This window comes from Symphalangus syndactylus, chromosome 3 (assembly GCF_028878055.3).
Source record: "Symphalangus syndactylus isolate Jambi chromosome 3, NHGRI_mSymSyn1-v2.1_pri, whole genome shotgun sequence".
Taxonomy (NCBI): Eukaryota; Metazoa; Chordata; class Mammalia; order Primates; family Hylobatidae; genus Symphalangus; species Symphalangus syndactylus.
The window spans coordinates 24,166,187-24,185,673 of NC_072425.2; the positions used below are offsets into that span (position 1 = coordinate 24,166,187).

The following is a 19,487-nucleotide window of genomic DNA, read 5'->3' on the forward strand; positions in this document are numbered from 1 at the left end:
TTTTACTTTTTATCAAAAACATTTAACTCTAAATTTGCTTGAATTTAATATTGGTTTTAAATATCTCCAGAAAAGATTACAGTAGCATAAACAGAAGCAAAGTTGCCTTTCACAGTCCCTAACTCTCATCCTTGTAGGATCATCAAGACTCCCGAGATAGCAAACTTGGCCTTGCTTGGCTTTGGAGATATCTTTGCCCTGCTGTTTGACAACCGCTACCTGTACATCATGGACTTGCGGACAGAGAGCCTGATTAGTCGCTGGCCTCTGCCAGAGTACAGGAAATCAAAGAGAGGCTCAAGCTTCCTGGCAGGCGAAGCATCCTGGCTGAATGGACTGGATGGGCACAATGACACGGGCTTGGTCTTTGCCACCAGCATGCCTGACCACAGTATTCACCTGGTGTTATGGAAGGAGCACGGCTGACACCATGAGCCACCACCGCTGACTGACTTTGGGTGCCGGGGCTGCGGGTTTTGGGTGCAACCTCTGCGGCAGCCGACTGCATGAACCAAAGTTCTCACCTAATGGTATCATCACGCAGTGCACAATCATTTATCTATGTTTGCCAGGGGCCAGGGCTCGGGGTGGGGGAGGGCTTGTTTTATTGACATACAACGCAGCATGCTAATGGGGTACACCATTGACTTCATTTGTACTTAGTTATGTTGGTCAGTGTAAGAAGATGCATTTTGGGTTCATCTTTCTTGAGTGGAGTATTGGTTTTAAGTAAAGAAAGTTAAATGATCCATTAATCTGCTAATTGGTTGCCTATGAAATCACATTGTCTGTTATTAAAGCTTTTTACCATAGCCTTTTTTTCTTTTGAAGTTGAAGCAAAGGTGCTATGATGTTGTTACAGCAACTTTTCTCACACGGGGTTTAGCTCTTATAAGAGCCAGTGTTAAAACTTCCACCAAATACCAGTTCTAAGTAAAGTCTGTCTTCCAGTACAAATCCAATTCTATAAATTGAATGTTAGCAACTCATTCTAAACCTTAGATCTTGGCAGAGTCAAGGTTGGCCATGTTTAAGGTGTGAGCGAGTTCTGTAGTTTTTGTTTCCATGTTGGGGAAGCTAGTCCCCGGCAGCCTGGATGACTGCACGGCGGTGCCCTGGTATAGCAGAAAAGAGCAGTGAGCTGGAAAGTTAGAGACGGGGCCTGTTACCCTGGAACTCTGCACCCTCTCTGGGTCCCAGCTTCCTTGTCTGTACAGCCAGGTATTAAGCTCAGTGATTTCTAAGATTCTTTCTGGTCCTTCACCTACTGAAATGTGTAAAAGTTGATAGTGTATTTTTGTCCGATCCCTGATTCATGGTTTCTTTTAGGTCGGATAATATTTAAATGAAATGACTGATACAAAGTTTTCTATAAGAACATCAATTATATGAAAAGGATGAATAAAAGGGAAATGGGGAAAATATAGCTGATTCCACTTAAACAGTTTAAGTAATTGGTTGAAGAAATGCTGATGGAAGCCATGGTTTAAATAGGGACACACTATGCTATATTAGAAGGATACCTGAACCCAACTTAACTTCCTCCTTTGCCTCTAACTTAATCTGCAGCCTCAGGCAAGTTAACTTTCTCTTCTAAGACCATCATTTTCTTCATCTTTTAAGTGAGGGAATTGTCCTAGATGAGGGCTAACAAACCCAAATGCCTAAGGGAGCCGTGCAGGTGACATAAATGAGTAAAACGTTCTGGGGAGGATTGTGCTGTCCCCTGGAAAGTTGATCTAATAGGGCAGTTATTCAGCTCTGTTTTATCATTAGGAGAAGCAAGCCCAGGGTTGGCGGGTCTTCACATTGTTTCAGGAGAAGCTAGAAATCCAGATTTTTATTTGAAATCCTGGATTTTTAAAACGTTACAACTGATTAAAGAAAATTTAAAATGAGGTGAGCCAAACAAAACATGTCCCTAGGTTGCCAGGTTGTGTCCTCGTCCCTCTCTGAAGTTAGGTGATTTTGTGGTTCAGCAGTGGAAATGCTTGTTAGCGGTCACAATCAGGGAGAGAGGAGAGGGAGCAAGCAGTAGGAAAATCTCAGCCGCTCTTCAGCTGTCTCCCCTTGTATTACAAGGGTGGTGGGGAGGGATGTATTTCATTCACAGACCAATAGGAAGGTAGTTTGAAGATGAACATAAGAATTGGAACCTCAGTAACAGCTTATGTCTGGGAACATGAGTTATTCCTTCTTGCTGACTCCAGTATAAAGCATATCCATCTTACAGGTGAGAAAAAGGGTTGCTGGCAGAGCTGAGAATGATGTGAACTCTAGAGTGGAGACCTGTCTCTTGCAGAATCTGCATTAGCATAGAGCTAGACTCTGGACCTCTGAGTGCTGTGAAGTTGATAGAAATTAATGGTGAATTTCAAGGACAGGTATCATTAATATCCATGTTGAAACTGTGGGGTTTAAGCAAAAGAATATCTTCCCCCATCCCACAAAAATCTGGGTTTAATGTGTCACACACTGAGTTCTGTGCATGAGCTCTGCTTAGTACTCTAGAAATAGAACCAGAATCGCAACTCAATCTATTTTGCAGAAGCCCCAGGAGACTTTGGGCAATGATGACGGTAAATGACTTTTTACTTTATTATTATTTTTTTTGAGATGGAGTTTCGCTCTTACTGCCCAGGCTGGAGTGCAATGGCACAATCTTGGCTCACTGCCACCTCCGCCTCCCGGGTTCAAGTGATTCTCCTGCCTCAGCCTCCTAAGTAGCTGAGATTACAAGCGTCTGCCACCACACCCAACTGATTTTTATATTTTCAGTAGAGACAGGGTTTCACCATGTTGGCCAGGCTGGTCTTGAACTCCTGACATCAGGTCACCCACCTGCCTTGGCCTCCCAAAGTGCTGGGATTACAGGTGTGAGCCATCACGCCTGGCCAAGTTTTTACTTTTTATCGAGCCTGAACAGATAACTTATTACTGATCTAATGACCATCCCTACCCCACCTCACTTTCAGATCTATCCAGTAGCTTCAAAGGGCAAGTAATTATAATCATTTGTGGGAAAAGTTTTATTAAAGTGACAAACTTGAAGCTGTATATAGTATGTTCTATTTCAGTTTTTAGTGGTGAATACAGAAGTCATCAAGGTGGTACTTGGTGCCGCTGGAATTTTTTTTTTTCCTTGGCAGTCTTGCTCTGTCATACAGGCGGGAGTGCAGTGGCATCATCATGCAGCTGGATTTTGACAGCACAACTTCAGGCAGTAATTGGAGTCCTAATGTCAGTTCTTCCTTATGGAGGCCTTTATTTGGCCTGAGATTTTATTTAACTACTTTATAGATGCTGGGTTTATTCATACTATCACCAGTTATTATAAAAATGGAAAACTAGCTCATCCTTTTTGCAAAAGAAAGCAAAGTGGGGAGTCAGAATGAGAAGTGGGTAGGGGATAACTAAAACTATTCTTTACTCTCCTTTCATTGCCTTCGAGAGCTAGCTCAAGCACACACTGACTTTGGCTTCCTTAGCACATAGGTAAGGGAATTGCCTTCCCCTCTTTTGTGAATATTCTCATTTCTGAAAAATTCTAAGTCATGAGAAGATAAGCCCCATCCTTTCTTACAAGGATTGGATTTCTTGGGTGACACTGTGGTGTGGTGGAAGCAGGCGGCTTCTCTCAGGTTCATAAAGGCCATCATAACAACTTCAGGCTTCATGGTGTGGACAGGGATCCAGGAGAGCTGAGTGGATGTGTGAAGTTTCTGATAGATTCTGTCATCATTCCAAAGGAATGTAGTTTCCTCCAGCTCAATCATTTGAAGTAATACACATTGCCAAATCTGACTCTAACCTGACATTTTAGACCCTGTTGGAGAAATAGGAAGAAAGCCCCTCCAGTGGAAGGACTGGACTTGGAAGAAGTTCTGCAGGAAGGTGCATGCAATTGGATAGCTGTTCATGAGTGAAACGTGGGGAACATTGCTATGTAATTGAAAGGTTTGCGCTTCATTTTTCATAGTTTAAAAATTGTTCTGGCTGTTGAAAACACTTGGTGTGAGGTTTGAATGAGGATCATATAATCATTCTAGTATTCATAGGAAAATGATTACTGCTCTCCATTTGTCAAACAAAAGAAATAACTTTCGGAAACAGTATTTTAGACATGAAGAAATTGTTTGTATTATGTTGGGCATTTTGATATAACAGAATCAGCTAAGGATAGTGGATCCTGGCTTTACACATTTCTTTGACCAAACCCAGCTGGCAACTTGAAGTTGTTACTGTGTGGCTACCAGGTTGCCTAGAGGTGAATCCTACCAACATCACTGTTTTTTGTTTTTTGTTTTGTTTTGTTTTTTGAGACAGAGTCTTTCTCTGTCCCCAGGCTGGAGTGCAGTGGCGTGATCTCGGCTCACTGCAACCTCAGCCTCCTGGGTTCAAGCGATTCTCCTGCCTCAGCCTCCCAAGTAGTTGAGACTACAGGCGCGTGCCACCACACCCAGCTAATTTTTGTATTTTTAGTAGAGACGAGGTTTCACTATGTTGGCCAGGATGGTCTCGATCTCTTGACCTCATGTTCTGCCCGCCTCTGCCTCCCAAAGTGCTGGGATTACAGGTGTGAGCCGCTGTGCCCAGCCCCAGCATCACTTTTATAGCTTTCTGTGCCTCCTCCTCTGGGCCTTGGTGTATGAAGCCACTTGCCTTTCTCTGTAGGGAAGCGAGCAGAATCAGATTGCTACTCATGATGCAGTCTGGGCAGGGCATACTGTCACCTTCGCCTGTGGACACAGTTGTCAGGATAGGGGAGAAGCCCTTTACGCCCGTCTTCTTGACACAGCCCTCCTACCTGGTTACGCTGGTGCTTTCGCTTGGTTTAAGACAACCAAGACACTTGAGAATTATGCTGTCCTCAGAGTGTCTGATGAAAAGAACAGATTCACTTTTCTGACAAAATGCCCATTGGCCATCTTTGGCAGTGTCTCTAATCAAAGGTTCCCCATGCCTGCTCTAGGAAAGTAAACTTTTTTCAGAATAAATCCTCAAATGGATTACTGAGTAGTCTTTGCACCATTCCCATCAGCCTAATCAGACTGAATGGTCATGCTCAGTGCAAAAAGCTGTTTTGCTGTCAGGATGTTTCAGTGTTTCTGGTCTTTCCTGGAACAGTTCAGTTGTTTAAATTTAGCAATTCAATCCTGACCAGTGTAAACCCACTTAATTATTGCAGCCTAAAGAATTCAGCTACTTCTACTCTTCATAAATGTGCCCAAGTAAAGATGTATTTTTAATATTCAACCCTGGAAAATTAGTAATTCAGATGATAAAAGCTCGTAATGTTTTGGTGTCTTTGTACTCAGATTGCGAACAGGCATATTTCACTGACTTAGACTAAAGTATACTTGATGAGAATGCTCAGGTTGAAGAGAGAGTTCTGTCACCAATCCAACATCTATAGCAATGTGGAAAAAGTAATCAACTCATATTTCACTAATTTGATGTATGTTGTGATTTAGAGGGTGTGAGATAAAGTTTATATTTGAACTGTGTGGAGTAGGGGGAAGAAGAGATTGCTTAAGCAAATAGTGGAGTGACAGTGGAACAAGAGGTCTCTAAGATGAGAAGTTATTTTCTTGCATCATAGAAGCACTCTTTTTACCCGTGAGTGATTGTGTTAACTATAAATCATTTATATCTGTACATTAAAGCAGTTTCCCTCAATTAGGCAAATTTGGTTAGCCAAGCCCAAGTTATTGTTTGTACTTGAAAGTAATAAAGCTGCATTTCCTTAAAAATATATTCTGTAGTTAAGACTTTGTCTTGCTTTCCCCCCCAACCACTTCAGACATTTTATCCAACCAATTCAGGGACTTCTCAAAAGTCAGTGTGTTTTTGAAAATGGAACAACCCCTTGAGTAATCTGAGGTGGCTCTGTTTTTTTACTGTTTCTGCATCTTCTAGGAGGTAAACTCAACAATATAACCATTTCTGAAGGTGATCCAAAAGGCAAAACAGTAAAGGTAAAACGCAAGGAAATAATTTTGGTGAATTTCATGAATAGTTGCAAATGAAGGGATGGGGTGGGTAGAAGTCCCATTTTGCTTCCAGACCTTGGAATAGTCTTCCTCTCTTTTGCCCAAGGATGTGTCTATCCAACACATCTTTGCATGAGTTCTTTCTTCTTCACTTAAACTTACAGGGCTTCTTGTCATTTGAGTACCACGGCCCTGCACCTTTGATCCCGACAGCATCATTAAGGGCAGATTGTCGTTCCTGTTTTACAGATGAGAAAGCTGTGGCTTGGTAAAGTATTCATTGCCTAGAGGAGTTGTAGTAGGTGGTGAGGCTGAAGCCCTGATTTTCAGCCCCCACAAACCTGGATTTTTTCCATGTTTTCGCGTTTCTTTGTCTCTTTCCGTATTTTAAGTCTCTTCAAACCCCGACTGCTGCCTTCTCCCTTCACCACTTGTGTGCACTGTTCAACCTGTCTTATGCTTTGCTTCCAGGGAGTCTCCCCAACCACTTCTTTGAGCACTTACTTGCTCTTGTTCAATCTTGGTAACTCTCTGTTACCAACAGGGCACATCTGGATTCCTTAACATAATGGAACCCTAGCTAATTTCTTCGAGCAAACTGTTCTTGCTCTTCTATTTATTCCCACCCTTGCACTTGGGGTGTTAATCTCCCATCCTCACGGAAAGTTCTTGATGTTCCTTTCCACCAGTCCTAGGGCCAGGCTTTAGATCCCATTGATCTCCCACTATCTTTAAAGCCTCTGCTGACCACCATACCCCACTCCAGCCTCACTGAGCATTTTTGTGTAAGGTTAATGGTGCAGTTCATTTAGCAATAAATACTGTTGTACCTTTTGCAGTAGACAACTATTAACTTTCATCCTTGATTCTCAGTTTTTTTTCAAAATACAGGTGAATACCTGGCTTCCCCAGCAACATTGTAAGATTGAGAGCAGGAACTCAGTGAGATTTTAATAAATTCCATGGATTGTCTTAAGAGCTATCTAAACTTGGAAGAAAAATAACTTCCAGAGCATCTAAAATTGAAAATAAAAGATCAGAAGCAAATGAAAGATCAATTCCACACAGCTCTTCCTCTCTTAGACGTCCCTCTTCTGCCATATCCTGTAAACATCCGAAGTGTTCTGAGTACATTTGGACAGAATATTTAATGATCACCCTGTGATTAGACATGAGTAGTCCTTGCCAGTGGGATGTTCCTGTCCTTTGCATTTTGACCACATGTTCTGTGCTCTCTGTGGTAAAGATAATCTAACAGTAATGAGAACTTACAGAGAAAATTACCCAGAGCTCCTTTATCATTACGATTTTTAATACTCTCCTAATCCTTATGCACATGTGTATGGATTTATGTACTGCAAATCATTGTTTTGTAATACATTCTCAAAAATGTGCTTTAGGTTTTTACAACTACCATAATATTTTGTAATTTTCCTTCATTACTGTAATTTGCTAAACCATTTCTGTTTTGGTAGATAATTAGGTAGTTTCCAGTTCTGCTTTTTAGAAAATAGTACAGAGAACTTCTTTGTGCATATTTCCTTAGAACAAGTTCCAGTAGAAGACTTACTCGCAAAAGCAATGGAAATTTTTCCTAATACTTTCTGTTACAGAAGAGTGCATACGACACAAAGTTTTGTCGAATAGTTATGAAGTGAACACTTGTCTAACCACTGCCCAAGTCAAGAAAGAACATTTCTAAACATGTTTGCCAATTTGATAGATATAAAGGAAGTATCTCAAGGTTGCTTTAACCGACATTTCTTTAACACATGACAACATATTTTTATGGGGGAGGGGACTAGAGAGAAAATGACATATTTGTATGTGTGCTTATTTGTATCTCTTGAATTCTGTCTGCATCTTTTACCCATTTATTTTATTACACTTTCAAATACTTGTGAAATCATTGGTCGAGATGAATTATGGCTATAAATAAAATTTCACTAATCTAATCATCACTGATTTAGAAATAATAGTTCAACACAAGACATGCGTTGAAGTGTTCTTTCATTACATAAAAAGGATTTATGTCAAGTAAACCTATACACAATCTCTGTTTACATATTAATGGTTTATATGGTGCGTCACAAATGATGCAGAAAGTAGATCTAGTAAGACCCAGTACCAAAGATTAGGGCTAGTCAACAATACTATTGAAAGAAAAATATGGACAATCGTGAGTCAAAAGGTTCTTTCCCAAAATTAACCAAAGTATGTATTGAGGTTTAAAATGAGGAATTCATTTTGGAAAGCAACCAAGCACAGATTCTAAGAACGTAGTAATCCTGTGTTTTATTTTTACTCAATGCAGACTCGAGGGTGTCAGGTGTGCTTTTATATCTCCAGCCTCTGTAAGTTCAGAGAGGAGATTTTCTATCTGAAACTTGCCGTAGGATAGCAAACACATTCCTGAGTTTCTTAGTTCAGCAGGTTTAGCCATGTGAGGCAGCTCTTGCGCTAGTTGATCTTTCAGGCTTTAAGGGCACAAGGCTTAAACTCTATTTGACAGAACAGAAAAACAACACTTAGGAAGTCTGTATGTTGGAAGAAATGGAGAGGTGGAAGTAAGAGACTAAGAGTTATCTTTTTCATTTTCCTTTTCTCCCTCACCCGACTATGTCTTGAGAACGAACCATGTCTCATTCTTCTCTGTGCTCACATCACCTAGAACTACAAAGTAAACTGGAGGAAGGATGAATGGATGTATGGGTGAATGGGCCTTGGGTTGGTCTACATTGACTTTCTGTAATCCAGTGTTCACAGAATGTACTTTCCTTCCAGCATCACCTGGAAACATCAGCATCACCTGGCAACTTGTTAGGAATGCTAATTATCAGGCCACACCCAGACCTAATGAATCAAACTTTGGGGCTGGAGACCCACAGGTGTTTGTGATGCCCACCAAGGTTGAGAACCCCGGCTATTATCTAGCTTTTTCTGCCACCTAGTGGAAAATTTGGGAGTTGCATCTAGTAATGAGAGCCAGATTCTGTTTCTGTTGAAGACATTTAATTATACCGAGGACTTTCTTGCACTTAAGGTTACTGCGCATTCTGAGACTGAGTTTTGTTCTTGTCGCCCAGGCTGGAGTGCAGTGGCGTGACCTCTGCCTCCCACGTTCAAGCAATTCTGCCTCAGCCTCCTAGGTAGCTGGGATTACAGGCGCACACCACCATGCCCAGCTAATTGTTATTTTTAGTAGAGATGGGGTTTCACCGTGCTGGCCAGGGTGGTCTCAAACTCCTGACCTCAGGTGATCCGCCCACCTCAGCGTCTCAAAGTACTGGGATTACAGGAGTGAGCCACCGCACCCAGTCTGAATGTATTCTAATACTGTACTTGCCTTCTACTTTATTTCCAGTTATCATAGGGCATGTCATGTTAAGACATCAGTAGGCAGCAGAAGGAACTGTCAACAGAATAGACAATCTACAGAATGGGAGAAAATATTTGCAAACTATGTATCTGACAAAGGTCTAATATTCAGCATCTATAAAGATCCTAAGCAAATCTACAAGCAAAAAAGCATTAAAAAGTGGGCAAAGGACATGAACACTTTTCAAAAGAAGATGTGTGTGTCCAAAAAAAGCATATTTAAAAAAGCTCAATAACACTGATCATTACAGAAATGCAAATCAAAACCACAGTGAGATACCATCTCACACCGGTCAGAATAGCTATTAAAAAGTCAAACAATAACATGGCCAGGTGCAGTGACTCAGGCCTGTAATCTCAGGACTTTGGGAGTCTGAGGCTGGTGGATTGTTTGAGCCCAGGAGTTTGAGACCAGCCTGGGTAACAGGGTGAAACCCCATCTCTACAGAAAATACAAAAATTAGCCAGACGTGGTGGCATGCGCCCATAGTCCCAGCCATTTGGGAGGCTAAGGTGGGAGAATTGCTTGAGCCGGGAAGGCATAGGTTGCAGTGAGCCGTGATTATGCTACTGCACTGCAGCCTGGGTGACAGAGCAGGAGTCTGTCTCAAAAAAAAAAAAAAATTTGGCCAGGCCTGGTGGCTCACGCCTGTAATCCCAACACTTTGGGAGACAGAGGCGGGTGGATCACCTGAGGTCAGGAGTTTGACACCAGCCTGGCTAACATGGTGAAACTCCGTCTCTACAAAAAAAATACGAAAAAGAATTAGCTGGGCATGGTAGCAGGTGCCTGTAATCCTTGTTACTTGGGAGGGCTGAGTCAGGAGAATAGCTTGAACCTGGGAGGCGGAGGTTACAGTGAGCCGAGATCACGCCACTGCACTCTTGCCTGGGCAACACAGTGTCGTATCAAAGAAAAAAAAAAGAACGAACTTTGGAGAGGTAGAGAAAAGGGAACACATTTACACTGTTGGTGGGAGTGTAAATTAGTTCAACCATTGTGGAAAGCAGTGTGGTGATTCCTCAAAGAGCTTAAAAATTAACCAGAACTGCCATTCAACCCAGGAATTCCACTACTGGGTATATGCCCAAAGGAATATAAATCGTTCTACCATAAAGATACATGCACGTCTGCTGGGTGTAGTGGCTCATGCCTGTAATCCCAGCATTTTGGGAGGCCGAGGCAGGTGAATCACCTGAGGTCAGGAGTTTAAGACCAGCCTGGCCAACATGGTGAAACCCCATCTCTACTAAAAATACAAAAATTAGCCGGGTGTGGTGGCACGTGCCTGTAGTCCCAGCTACTTGGGAGGCTGAGGCAGGAGAATCGCTTGAACCCAGGAGGCGGAGGTTGCAGTGAGCAGAGATTAAGCCACTGCACTCCAGCCTGGGTGACAGAGTGAGACTCCATCTCAAAAAAAAAAAAAAAAAAAAAAAAGAGATAAATATTTTCTATTTGCTTATTTTTGTATTTCTAAGTTTCCTACAATGAGCATGAGTTTTTTGTTGTTGTGTTTTTTTTTGTTGTTGTTTTTTTTTGTTTTTTTTTTTGGAGACGGAGGCTTGCTCTGTCACCCAGGCTGGAGTGTAGTGGCGCGATCTCAGCTCACTGCAAGCTCCATCTCCTGGGTTCACGCCATTCTCCTGCCTCAGCCTCCCGAGTAGCTGGGACTACGGGCACCCGCCACCGCACCCAGCTAATTTTCTGTATTTTTAATAGAGACAGGGTTTCACCGTGTTAGCTAGGATGGTCTCAATCTCCTGACCTCGTGATCTGCCCACCTCGGCCTCCCAAAGTGCTGGCATTACAGGCTTGAGCCACCATGCCCAGTCGAGCATGAGTTATTTTTAAGAATAATTAATTTTTTTTTTAGTTATATAATACAGCTGCAGGCATCTTTTAGCTCAAACTCCCTCTTTCAGGAAACACGTGTGAGGTTTCTACTCTGTATCAGGCATTGTGCTGGGGCCTGGGGATATGTAGATTAATCGTGTATGGTCACTGTTTCTGGGAGCTCAGGTTCCCTAGGATAGTACACACACAAAACCCAAGAGGTGTCATGAAGGAAGCACCAAGAAGGAAGAAGTTCTACTTAGGGGTGATAACCAAGTTTCCATAGAGGAAGTAACTCTCCAAGAGATTTGTAAGCTAGTAGAAGGATTCTAGATACAGACTTTCTATAAACTGATACTGTTTGTTTGCTGCCTCTAGGTTGCTAACCTAGATGCATGGTTGGTGGAACCATATCACTCTTTGGGTCTTTATTGAATATAGGAACATATAAGACACTGCATATAACACACATATAACACATAGAACTTGAAGGCAAAAATCATTAAACAACGGAAACTCAACACAAAATGAGCAGGTTGGTGGTGATGCTAGCCTGGTTTTTTAATCTCTTCAGATCCACACAAAGAACAGCAACTAGGCCAGGCGTGGTGGCTCATGCCTGTAATCCCAGCACTTTGGGAGTCCGAGGTGGGTGGATCACAAGGTCAGAAGATCGAGACCATCCTGGCTGACACGGTGAAACCCCATCTCTACTAAAAATACAAAAAATTAGCCGGGCGTGGTGGTATGTGCCTGTAGTCCCAGCTACTTGGGAGGCAGAGGCAGAAGAATCGCTTAAACCCAGGAGGCGGAGTTTGGGAGGTTGCAGTGAGCCGAGATCACGCCACTGCTCTCCAGCCTGGGCGTGTCTGTCTCAAACAAACAAACAAAAACCCAGCAAATGAATAGCAAAACCAGGGACCCAGACAGTACTTTCAACAAAGCTAGGTACGAGGTAACCTCATGAGCCCCAGAATACAGTGGTTGAGGCAAAATACCTATTGCCACAAGAACATTTTTGTAGGAGGAAAATGAAGGAAGGAAAAGAGATAGTATATGAGAGGCCTGAGAACAGGAGAATCCAAAATAGGCAACAGGTGATCAATGGAGAGTTGGGCTGCCAATCTGAAAACGTCAGCTGAAGCTGGGAGAGGCTCTGTCCTCTCCAACAGTGGATGAGAACAAGGACCTAAGGCAAGAACGCCTGAAAGGGCTGGAGGGCTGGAGCCCTTATAAACAGTTGAGGCTGATCAGCTCTCTCTTAGGACAAGGCCCCACACCAGGGAAAACTCCTGGGGCTAAAACTCCTGGGAGCAGGACAGGGACAAGAGAGGAAAGTAAGTGATGGCCCAGACTCAAGAAAGGATAAAGACAGAGGCAGGAAATGCCAGAAAGCGAGTTGCAATATGTTTGAACTCCATACATCAACAAGAGAAGGGGGACTGCTCTGAAAAGGCCGAAAAGCTTGCCTGAACATACACTCATTCCAAAAAGTCAGGAAAACACATTTTACATAAAAATAATATAAAAGTATCAAGATCAAATTATATACACAGTTATTAAGAAAAAAATGCGAAGAGGGGGCAGATTAACATCCTTACAGACGAAAACACACCAGGGAGACACCATAAAAGAGATCAAGACTAACTTAAAAACAAATATATCAGCCTGGGCATGGTGGCTCACACCTGTAATCCCAGCACTTTGGGAGGCTGAGGCAGGCTGATCACTTGAGCCCAAGAGTTCAAGACCAGTCTGGGCAACATGGTGAAACCCCATCTCTCCAAAAAAAAAAAAAAAAATTAGCTGGGCAGGGTGGCATGTGCCTATAGTCCCAGCTACTCAGGAAGCTGAGGTGGAAAGGTCACTTGAGCCTGGAAGGTCCAGGCTGCAGTGAGCCATGTTTGAGCACTGACTCCAGGCTGGACAAGAGAGAGCGAGACCCCATCTCAAAAAAAATAATAATAACAGATAAACAGATAATGACTTAAGAGATAAAAGACAGTGAAAAAGAAAGATATGTTTAAATAAAAAGGAAGAGATAAACAAGATTTGAGGGAAACTGACAAATATTGAAAGCAGCAAAGATGAAACATACAGGTAATAGGAGTTCCTAAAGAAGAAAACCAAGCAAGGGAGGAACAGAACAAATGCCAAAAGATATAATTCAAGAAAACATTTCAGAAATTTAAAAAAGGTTGAAACTACAATTGAAAGTATACCAAGAGAATATACACCCTGAGTGACCAACATTAAAACATTCCATTAAACTTATTAGACTTTAAATAAAAAGCAAATATTATTTGGGCATCCAAATAGTAGATGAGGAAAAATTTCTCTTAATAAAAGTATTCCAACTCTAAATGGGAAAAAGATAGAATATAACCAGTTTGTAACTCCTCTGAATAAATAGGCACTGAGCATCACCCACTCCTAAGATCACAGAGAGACAACAAATCATAATGTGTCTCCTATAGTCATGCCAAATACCCTCAGTAGTCTTGCCAAAGGGACCAAACATGAGTTTGAACCATTCTCTGAACCTAGGTACCAATTTGCAGGAAATACCAAGGATAGAGAAATATGTTGAACTGCAACAGGAGTATAAAATCAGCAAAATCCAGACTGCAGGAAACCGCAGTAAATGACCTGGGTTTTTCAACAGATACATTGTAAGGAAATGAAAGGGGTGGAGGAAGAATCTATAAATTGAAAGAGGCAGGGCCAGGCATGATGGCTCATGCCTGTAATTCCAGCACTTTGGGAGGCTGAGGCGGGCAGATCACCTGAGGTCAGGAGTTTGACACCAGCCTGGCCAAAATGGTGAAACCCATCTCTACTAAAAATACAAAAAAATTAGCTGGGCATGGTGGCACATGCCTGTAGTCCCAGCTACTCAGGAGGCTGAGACAGGAGAATCGCTTGAACCTGGGAGGTGGAGGTTGTGGTGAGCCGAGGTCATGCCATTGCACTCCAGCCTGGGCAACAAGAGTGAAACTCTGTCTAAAGAAAAAAGAAGATACATGAATAAGAACTTAAGAAGATGCTTAACATCATTAGTCAACAGGGAAACATCTAAATAGAATGGCTAAAATTTAAAAAACCAACCAAACCAAGTACTAGAGAAGACATGGAGCAACTGGGTATCTCATACACTGCTAACGGGAATGCAAAATGACACAACCACTTCGGAAAAATATGTGGCAGTTTCTTAAAGTTTAACAGACACCTACCATATGACACAGCCATTCCATTCCTAGCTTTTTTTTAATCCAAAAGAAATAGAAACATACATCAACACACAGCCTGGCCAACATGGCACAAACCCGTCTCTACTAAAAATACAAAAATTAGCCAGGAGTGGTGGCATGCACCTGTAATCCCACTTACTCGGGAGACTGAGGCACAAGAGTTGCTTGAACCTAGGAAGCAGAGGTTGCAGTGAGCCGAGATTGCGTCACTGCACTCCATCCTGGGCAAGAGTGAGACCCTGTCTCAAAAACAAAACAAAACAAAACAAAACCCATATATCAACACAAAGATTTGTACCTAGATATTTATAGCAGCTTCATTTGTAATAGCTCCCAAACTGGAAACACCCCCAAATGTGTATTAACAGATAAATGGATGTATAATTGAGACCTATTTGTACAAAGAAATACTACTGAACAATAAAAGGAAAAATTATCAACATATACAATAATATGAGTGAACCTCAAAATTATGATGCTGAGTAAAATAAGCCTGATAAAAAGAATGCACACTATATGCTTCTATTTATACAAAATTATATCTATAAAATCAATCTCCAGTGACAGAAAGCAGATCAGTGGTTATTTGGGATGGAGCTGGAGGAAATGATGACCACAAAGGTGCTATGGTCTGAGTTTGTGTCCCCCCAAAATTCATATATTGAAATCTTAACCTTCAAGGTGATGGTATCAGGAAGTGGGCCTTCAGGAGGTGATTAGATGGTAAGGGCGGGGCCTCCATGAATGGGACTAGTGTCCTCATAAAAGAGACTCAGTAAGTTTGTTTCCCTCTTCTGCCTGGGAGGTTACTGTGAGAAGACAGGTGTCTCTGAAGAAGCTGGCCCTCACCAGACATCTTGATCAAGGTCTTCCAGCCTCCAGAACTGTGAGAGGCCGAGGTAGGCAGATGGCCTGAGGTCAGGAGCTCGAGACCAGCCTGGCCAACGTGGTGAAACCCCATCTCTACTAAAAAAAAAAAGAAAAAGTTAGCTGGGAGTGGTAGTGGGCGCCTGTAATCCCAGCTACTCAGGAGGCTGAGTCACGAGGATTGCTTGAACCCGGGAAGCAGAGGTTGCAGCAAGCCGAGATCGCACCACTGCATTCCAGCCTGAGTGACAGAATGACACTCTGTCTCAAAAAATAAAATAAAATATAAATAAATACATTTCTGTTGTTTATAAACCACCCAGTCTATAATATTCTGTTAATAACAGCCTGAACAGACTAAGACAGAGGGGTACAAGGAAGCTTTAGGGGTGATTGAGATATTCATTATCTTGATTATAGTGATGGTTTGACAGGTGTATACTTATGTCAAAGCTCATCAAATTGAATATTTTAAATATGTGTAGTTTATTGTATGTTAAGTATACTTCATTAAAGTGGTACAGGATGATTTCTTGTTCTTGCTTTATCTTTATTTTCCTAAGTTTATTTACCGTGCATGTTCTTAGCTGGTCTATTCCAATAATTTTGCTTTAGATGGTAGATGTTCTTTGTCCGCTTTTTACTGTGTTTGCACTCCTCAGGTGGCTAATTAGTTTGGTCAATGAGCTCCTGTTCTCCTGGGGTATCAGCCACTCTGCATGGCAATTTCTGGGGGAAGGGCTGAGGACCAGGCTCTAGTCTGTCTCTTCCACTGGGTTTAAGGAGAGAGAAGGAGGTAAGCCCTGGTCACAGAGTGCCCCCTGAATTTTTTTTTTTTTAAGAGCTAGAGTCTCTGTCGCCCAGGCCAGAGTGCAGTGGCGTGATCACAGCACACTGCCACCCTTAACTTCTGGGCTCAAGCAATCTTCCCACTTCAGCCACCCAAGTGGCTAGGACCACAGGTGTGCACCACCACACCAGGCTGATTATTTTATTTTGTAGAGATAGGGTCTCACTGTGTTGCCTAGGCTGGTCTCGAGTCCTAGCCTCAAATGATCCTCCCACCTCAGCCTCCCAAACTGTTGGGATTACAGGCGTAAGCCACCACACCTGTCCAAAATCCTTTTTTTTTTTTTTTTTAAACGGAGTCTCGCCCCGTCACCCAGGCTGGAGTGCAGTGGCACGATCTCGGCTCACTGCAAGCTCCATCTCCGGGGTTCACACCATTCTCCTGCCTCAGCCTCCTGAGAACTGGGACTACAAGTGCCCGCCACCAAGCCTGGCTAATTTTTTTTTTTTTTTTTTTTTGAGACGGAGTCTCACTGTCTTCCAGGCTGGAGTGCAGTGGCGCGATCTCTGCTCACTGCAAGCTCCACCTCCTGGGTTCACGCCATTCTCCTGCCTCAGCCTCCCGCGTAGCTGGGACTACAGGCGCCCACCAACACGCCCGGCTAATTTTTTTGTATTTTTTTAGTAGAGACGGGGTTTCACCATGTTAGCCAGGGTGGTCTCGATCTCCTGACCTCGTGATCCGCCCGCCTCGGCCTCCCAAAGTGCTGGGATTACAGGCGTGAGCCACCGCGCCCAGCCACCTGGCTAATTTTTTTTGTATTTTTAGTAGAGACGGGGTTTCACCATGTTTAGCAGGATGGTCTCAAACTCCTGACCTTGTGATCCACCCGCCTCAGCCTCCCAAAGTGCTGGGATTACAGGCATGAGCCAGCGCGCCCGGCCCCCAAAACCCCTCTTGATCCCTCTGGTCTAATCACATCTTTCTAGGTGAGAGTTATCCTCTGGTGGGGGATTTGCCCTTAAATTTATACTAAACAACCAGCAGTGATAGGAGGCATCTTTGCGGGAAATAATCTCTAATTTCACTTAACTTTTCTCCTTATTAGGGCATGTTGCTTTCCTGGAAGGCTGATCCATGTGGCCTGGCTATGCTGATGGTTTCTAAAGGGAAGAAGCAGGAAGTAGGTAGTGATTGTCCCAAGACAACACCTGGGTGAGCAACAGCTGACCTTCCTGGCCTGTAGTCTCTCTCTGCCGCCTCCATCAGCCCTTCACCCAGGCTGCAGGCACTTCCCTCCTTGCTCCTAAGTATAGAAATCATTGCAGACAGACTTCTTTCACCCCAGAGGCGGCTTCTTTTTTTTTTTTTGAGACAGTCTCGCTCTGTCACCCAGGCTGGAGTGCAGTGGTGCGATCTCGGCTCACTGCGACTTCCGCCTCCTGGGTTTAAGCGATTCTCCTGCCTCAGTCTCCTGAGTAGCTGGGATTACAGGTGCCCGCCACCACACCCAGCTAATTGTATTTTTAGTAGGGACTCGGTTTTACCATGTTGGCCAGGCTGGTCCTGAACTTCTGACTTCAGGTAATCTACCTCCCTCGGTGTGTCCGGAATTCGTGGGTTCTTGGTCTCACTGACTTCAAGAATGAAGCCACGGACCCTCATGGTGAGTGTTACATCTCTTAAGGTGGCGCGTCTAGAGTTTGTTCCTTCTGAGGTTCAGATGTGTTGGGAGTTTCTTCCTTCTGGTGGGTTCCTGGTCTCGCTGGCTTCAGGAGTGAAGCTGCAGGCCTTCGCTGTGAGTGTTACAGCTCATAAAAGCAGTGTGGACCCAAAGAGTGAGCAGCAAGATTTATTGCAAAGATTGAAAGAACAAAGCTTCCACGGTGTAGAAGGGGACCCGAGCGGGTTGCCACTGCTGGCTCGGGCAGCCTGCTTTTATTCTCTCATCTGGCCCCACCCACATCCTGCTGATTGGTAGAGCTGAGTGGTCTGTTTTGACAGGGCGCTGATTGGTGCGTTTACAATCCCTGAGCTAGACACAAAGGTTCTCCACGTCCCCACCAGATTAGCTAGATACAGAGTGTCGACAGAAAGGTTCTCCAAGTCCCCACCAGAGTAGCTAGATACAGAGTGTCCATTGGTGCATTCACAAACCCTGAGCTAGACACAGGGTGCTGATTGGTGTGTTTACGAAGCTTGGGCCAGATACAGAGTGCCGACTGGTGTATTTACAATCCCGTAGCTAGACATAAAGGTTCCCCAAGTCCCCACCAGACTCAGGAGCCCAGCTGGCTTCACCCAGTGGATCGCGCATTGGGGCTGCAGGTGGAGCTGCCTGCCAGTCCTGCGCCGTGTGCCCGCACTCCTCAGCCCTTGGGTGGTCGATGGGACTGGGCGCCGTGGAGCAGGGGGTGGCGCTCGTCGGGGAGGCTTGGGCAGCACAGGAGCTTACGGAGGTAGGGGGAGGCTCAGGCATGGCGGGCTGCAGGTCCCGAGCCCTGCCCCGCGGGAAGGCAGCTAAGGCCCGGCGAGAAATTGAGCACAGCAGCTGCTGACTCAGGTGCTAAGCCCCTCACTGCCCGGGGCCGGTGGGGCCGGCCGGCCGGCCACTCTAAATGCGGGGTCCGCCAAGCCCACGCCCACGCGGAACTTGCGCTGGCCCGTAAGCACCGCGCGCAGCCTCGGTTCCCAGCCGGGCCTCTCCCTCCACACGTCCCCGCAAGCTGATGGAGCTGGCTCCAGCCTTGGTTCCTGACTTCACATAATCTACCTGCCTGGGCATCCCAAAGTGCCGAGATTACAGGCGTGAGCAACCGTGCCCAGCTGATCTTGTTGTTTTTTATGACTGCATAGTATTCTACGGTGTATATGTACCACATTTTCTGTACCCAGTCTGCCATTGATGGGTATTTAGATTGGTTCCATGTATTTGCTATTATGAATAGTGATGTAATGAACATACACATGCATTTATCTTTATGGTAGAACAATTTATATTCCTTTAGATATCTATCCAGCTGTGGGATTGCCAGGTGAAATGGTAGCTGTGGTTTTAGTTCTTTGAGGAATGCCACACTGCTTTCCACAATGGTTGAGCTAATTTGCACTTCCACCAGCAGCGTATAAGTGCTTTCTTTTCTCTGCAACCTGGCCAGTATCTGTTATTTTTTGACTTTTTTTTTAAGACAGAGTTTGGCTCTTCTCACCCAGGCTCGAGTGCAGTGGCGCGATGTCAGCTCACTGCAACCTCTGCCTCCCAGGTTCAAGCAATTCTCCTGCCTCAGCCTCCCGAGTAGCTGGGATTACAGGCAGCCACCACCCCGCCCAGCTGATTTTTGTATTTTTAGTAGAGACAGGGTTTCACCACTTTG

General features: G+C 44.0%; 1 protein-coding gene across 4 annotated transcripts in view; it reads left to right on the forward strand.

Annotated features, from left to right (window-relative positions):
* Positions 1-812, forward strand: part of FBXW2 (F-box and WD repeat domain containing 2) — a 29,462-nt gene extending 28,650 nt beyond the window's left edge. For all 4 annotated transcript variants that reach the window (XM_055271294.2, XM_055271292.2, XM_055271293.2 and 1 more), the window contains exon 8: positions 138-812. In XM_055271294.2, coding sequence (XP_055127269.1) covers positions 138-426 — 289 coding nt within the window. In that variant the 3' untranslated portion in view covers positions 427-812. The remainder of the gene's footprint in view (positions 1-137) is intronic.
* The last annotated feature ends 18,675 nt before the right edge of the window (positions 813-19,487 follow it).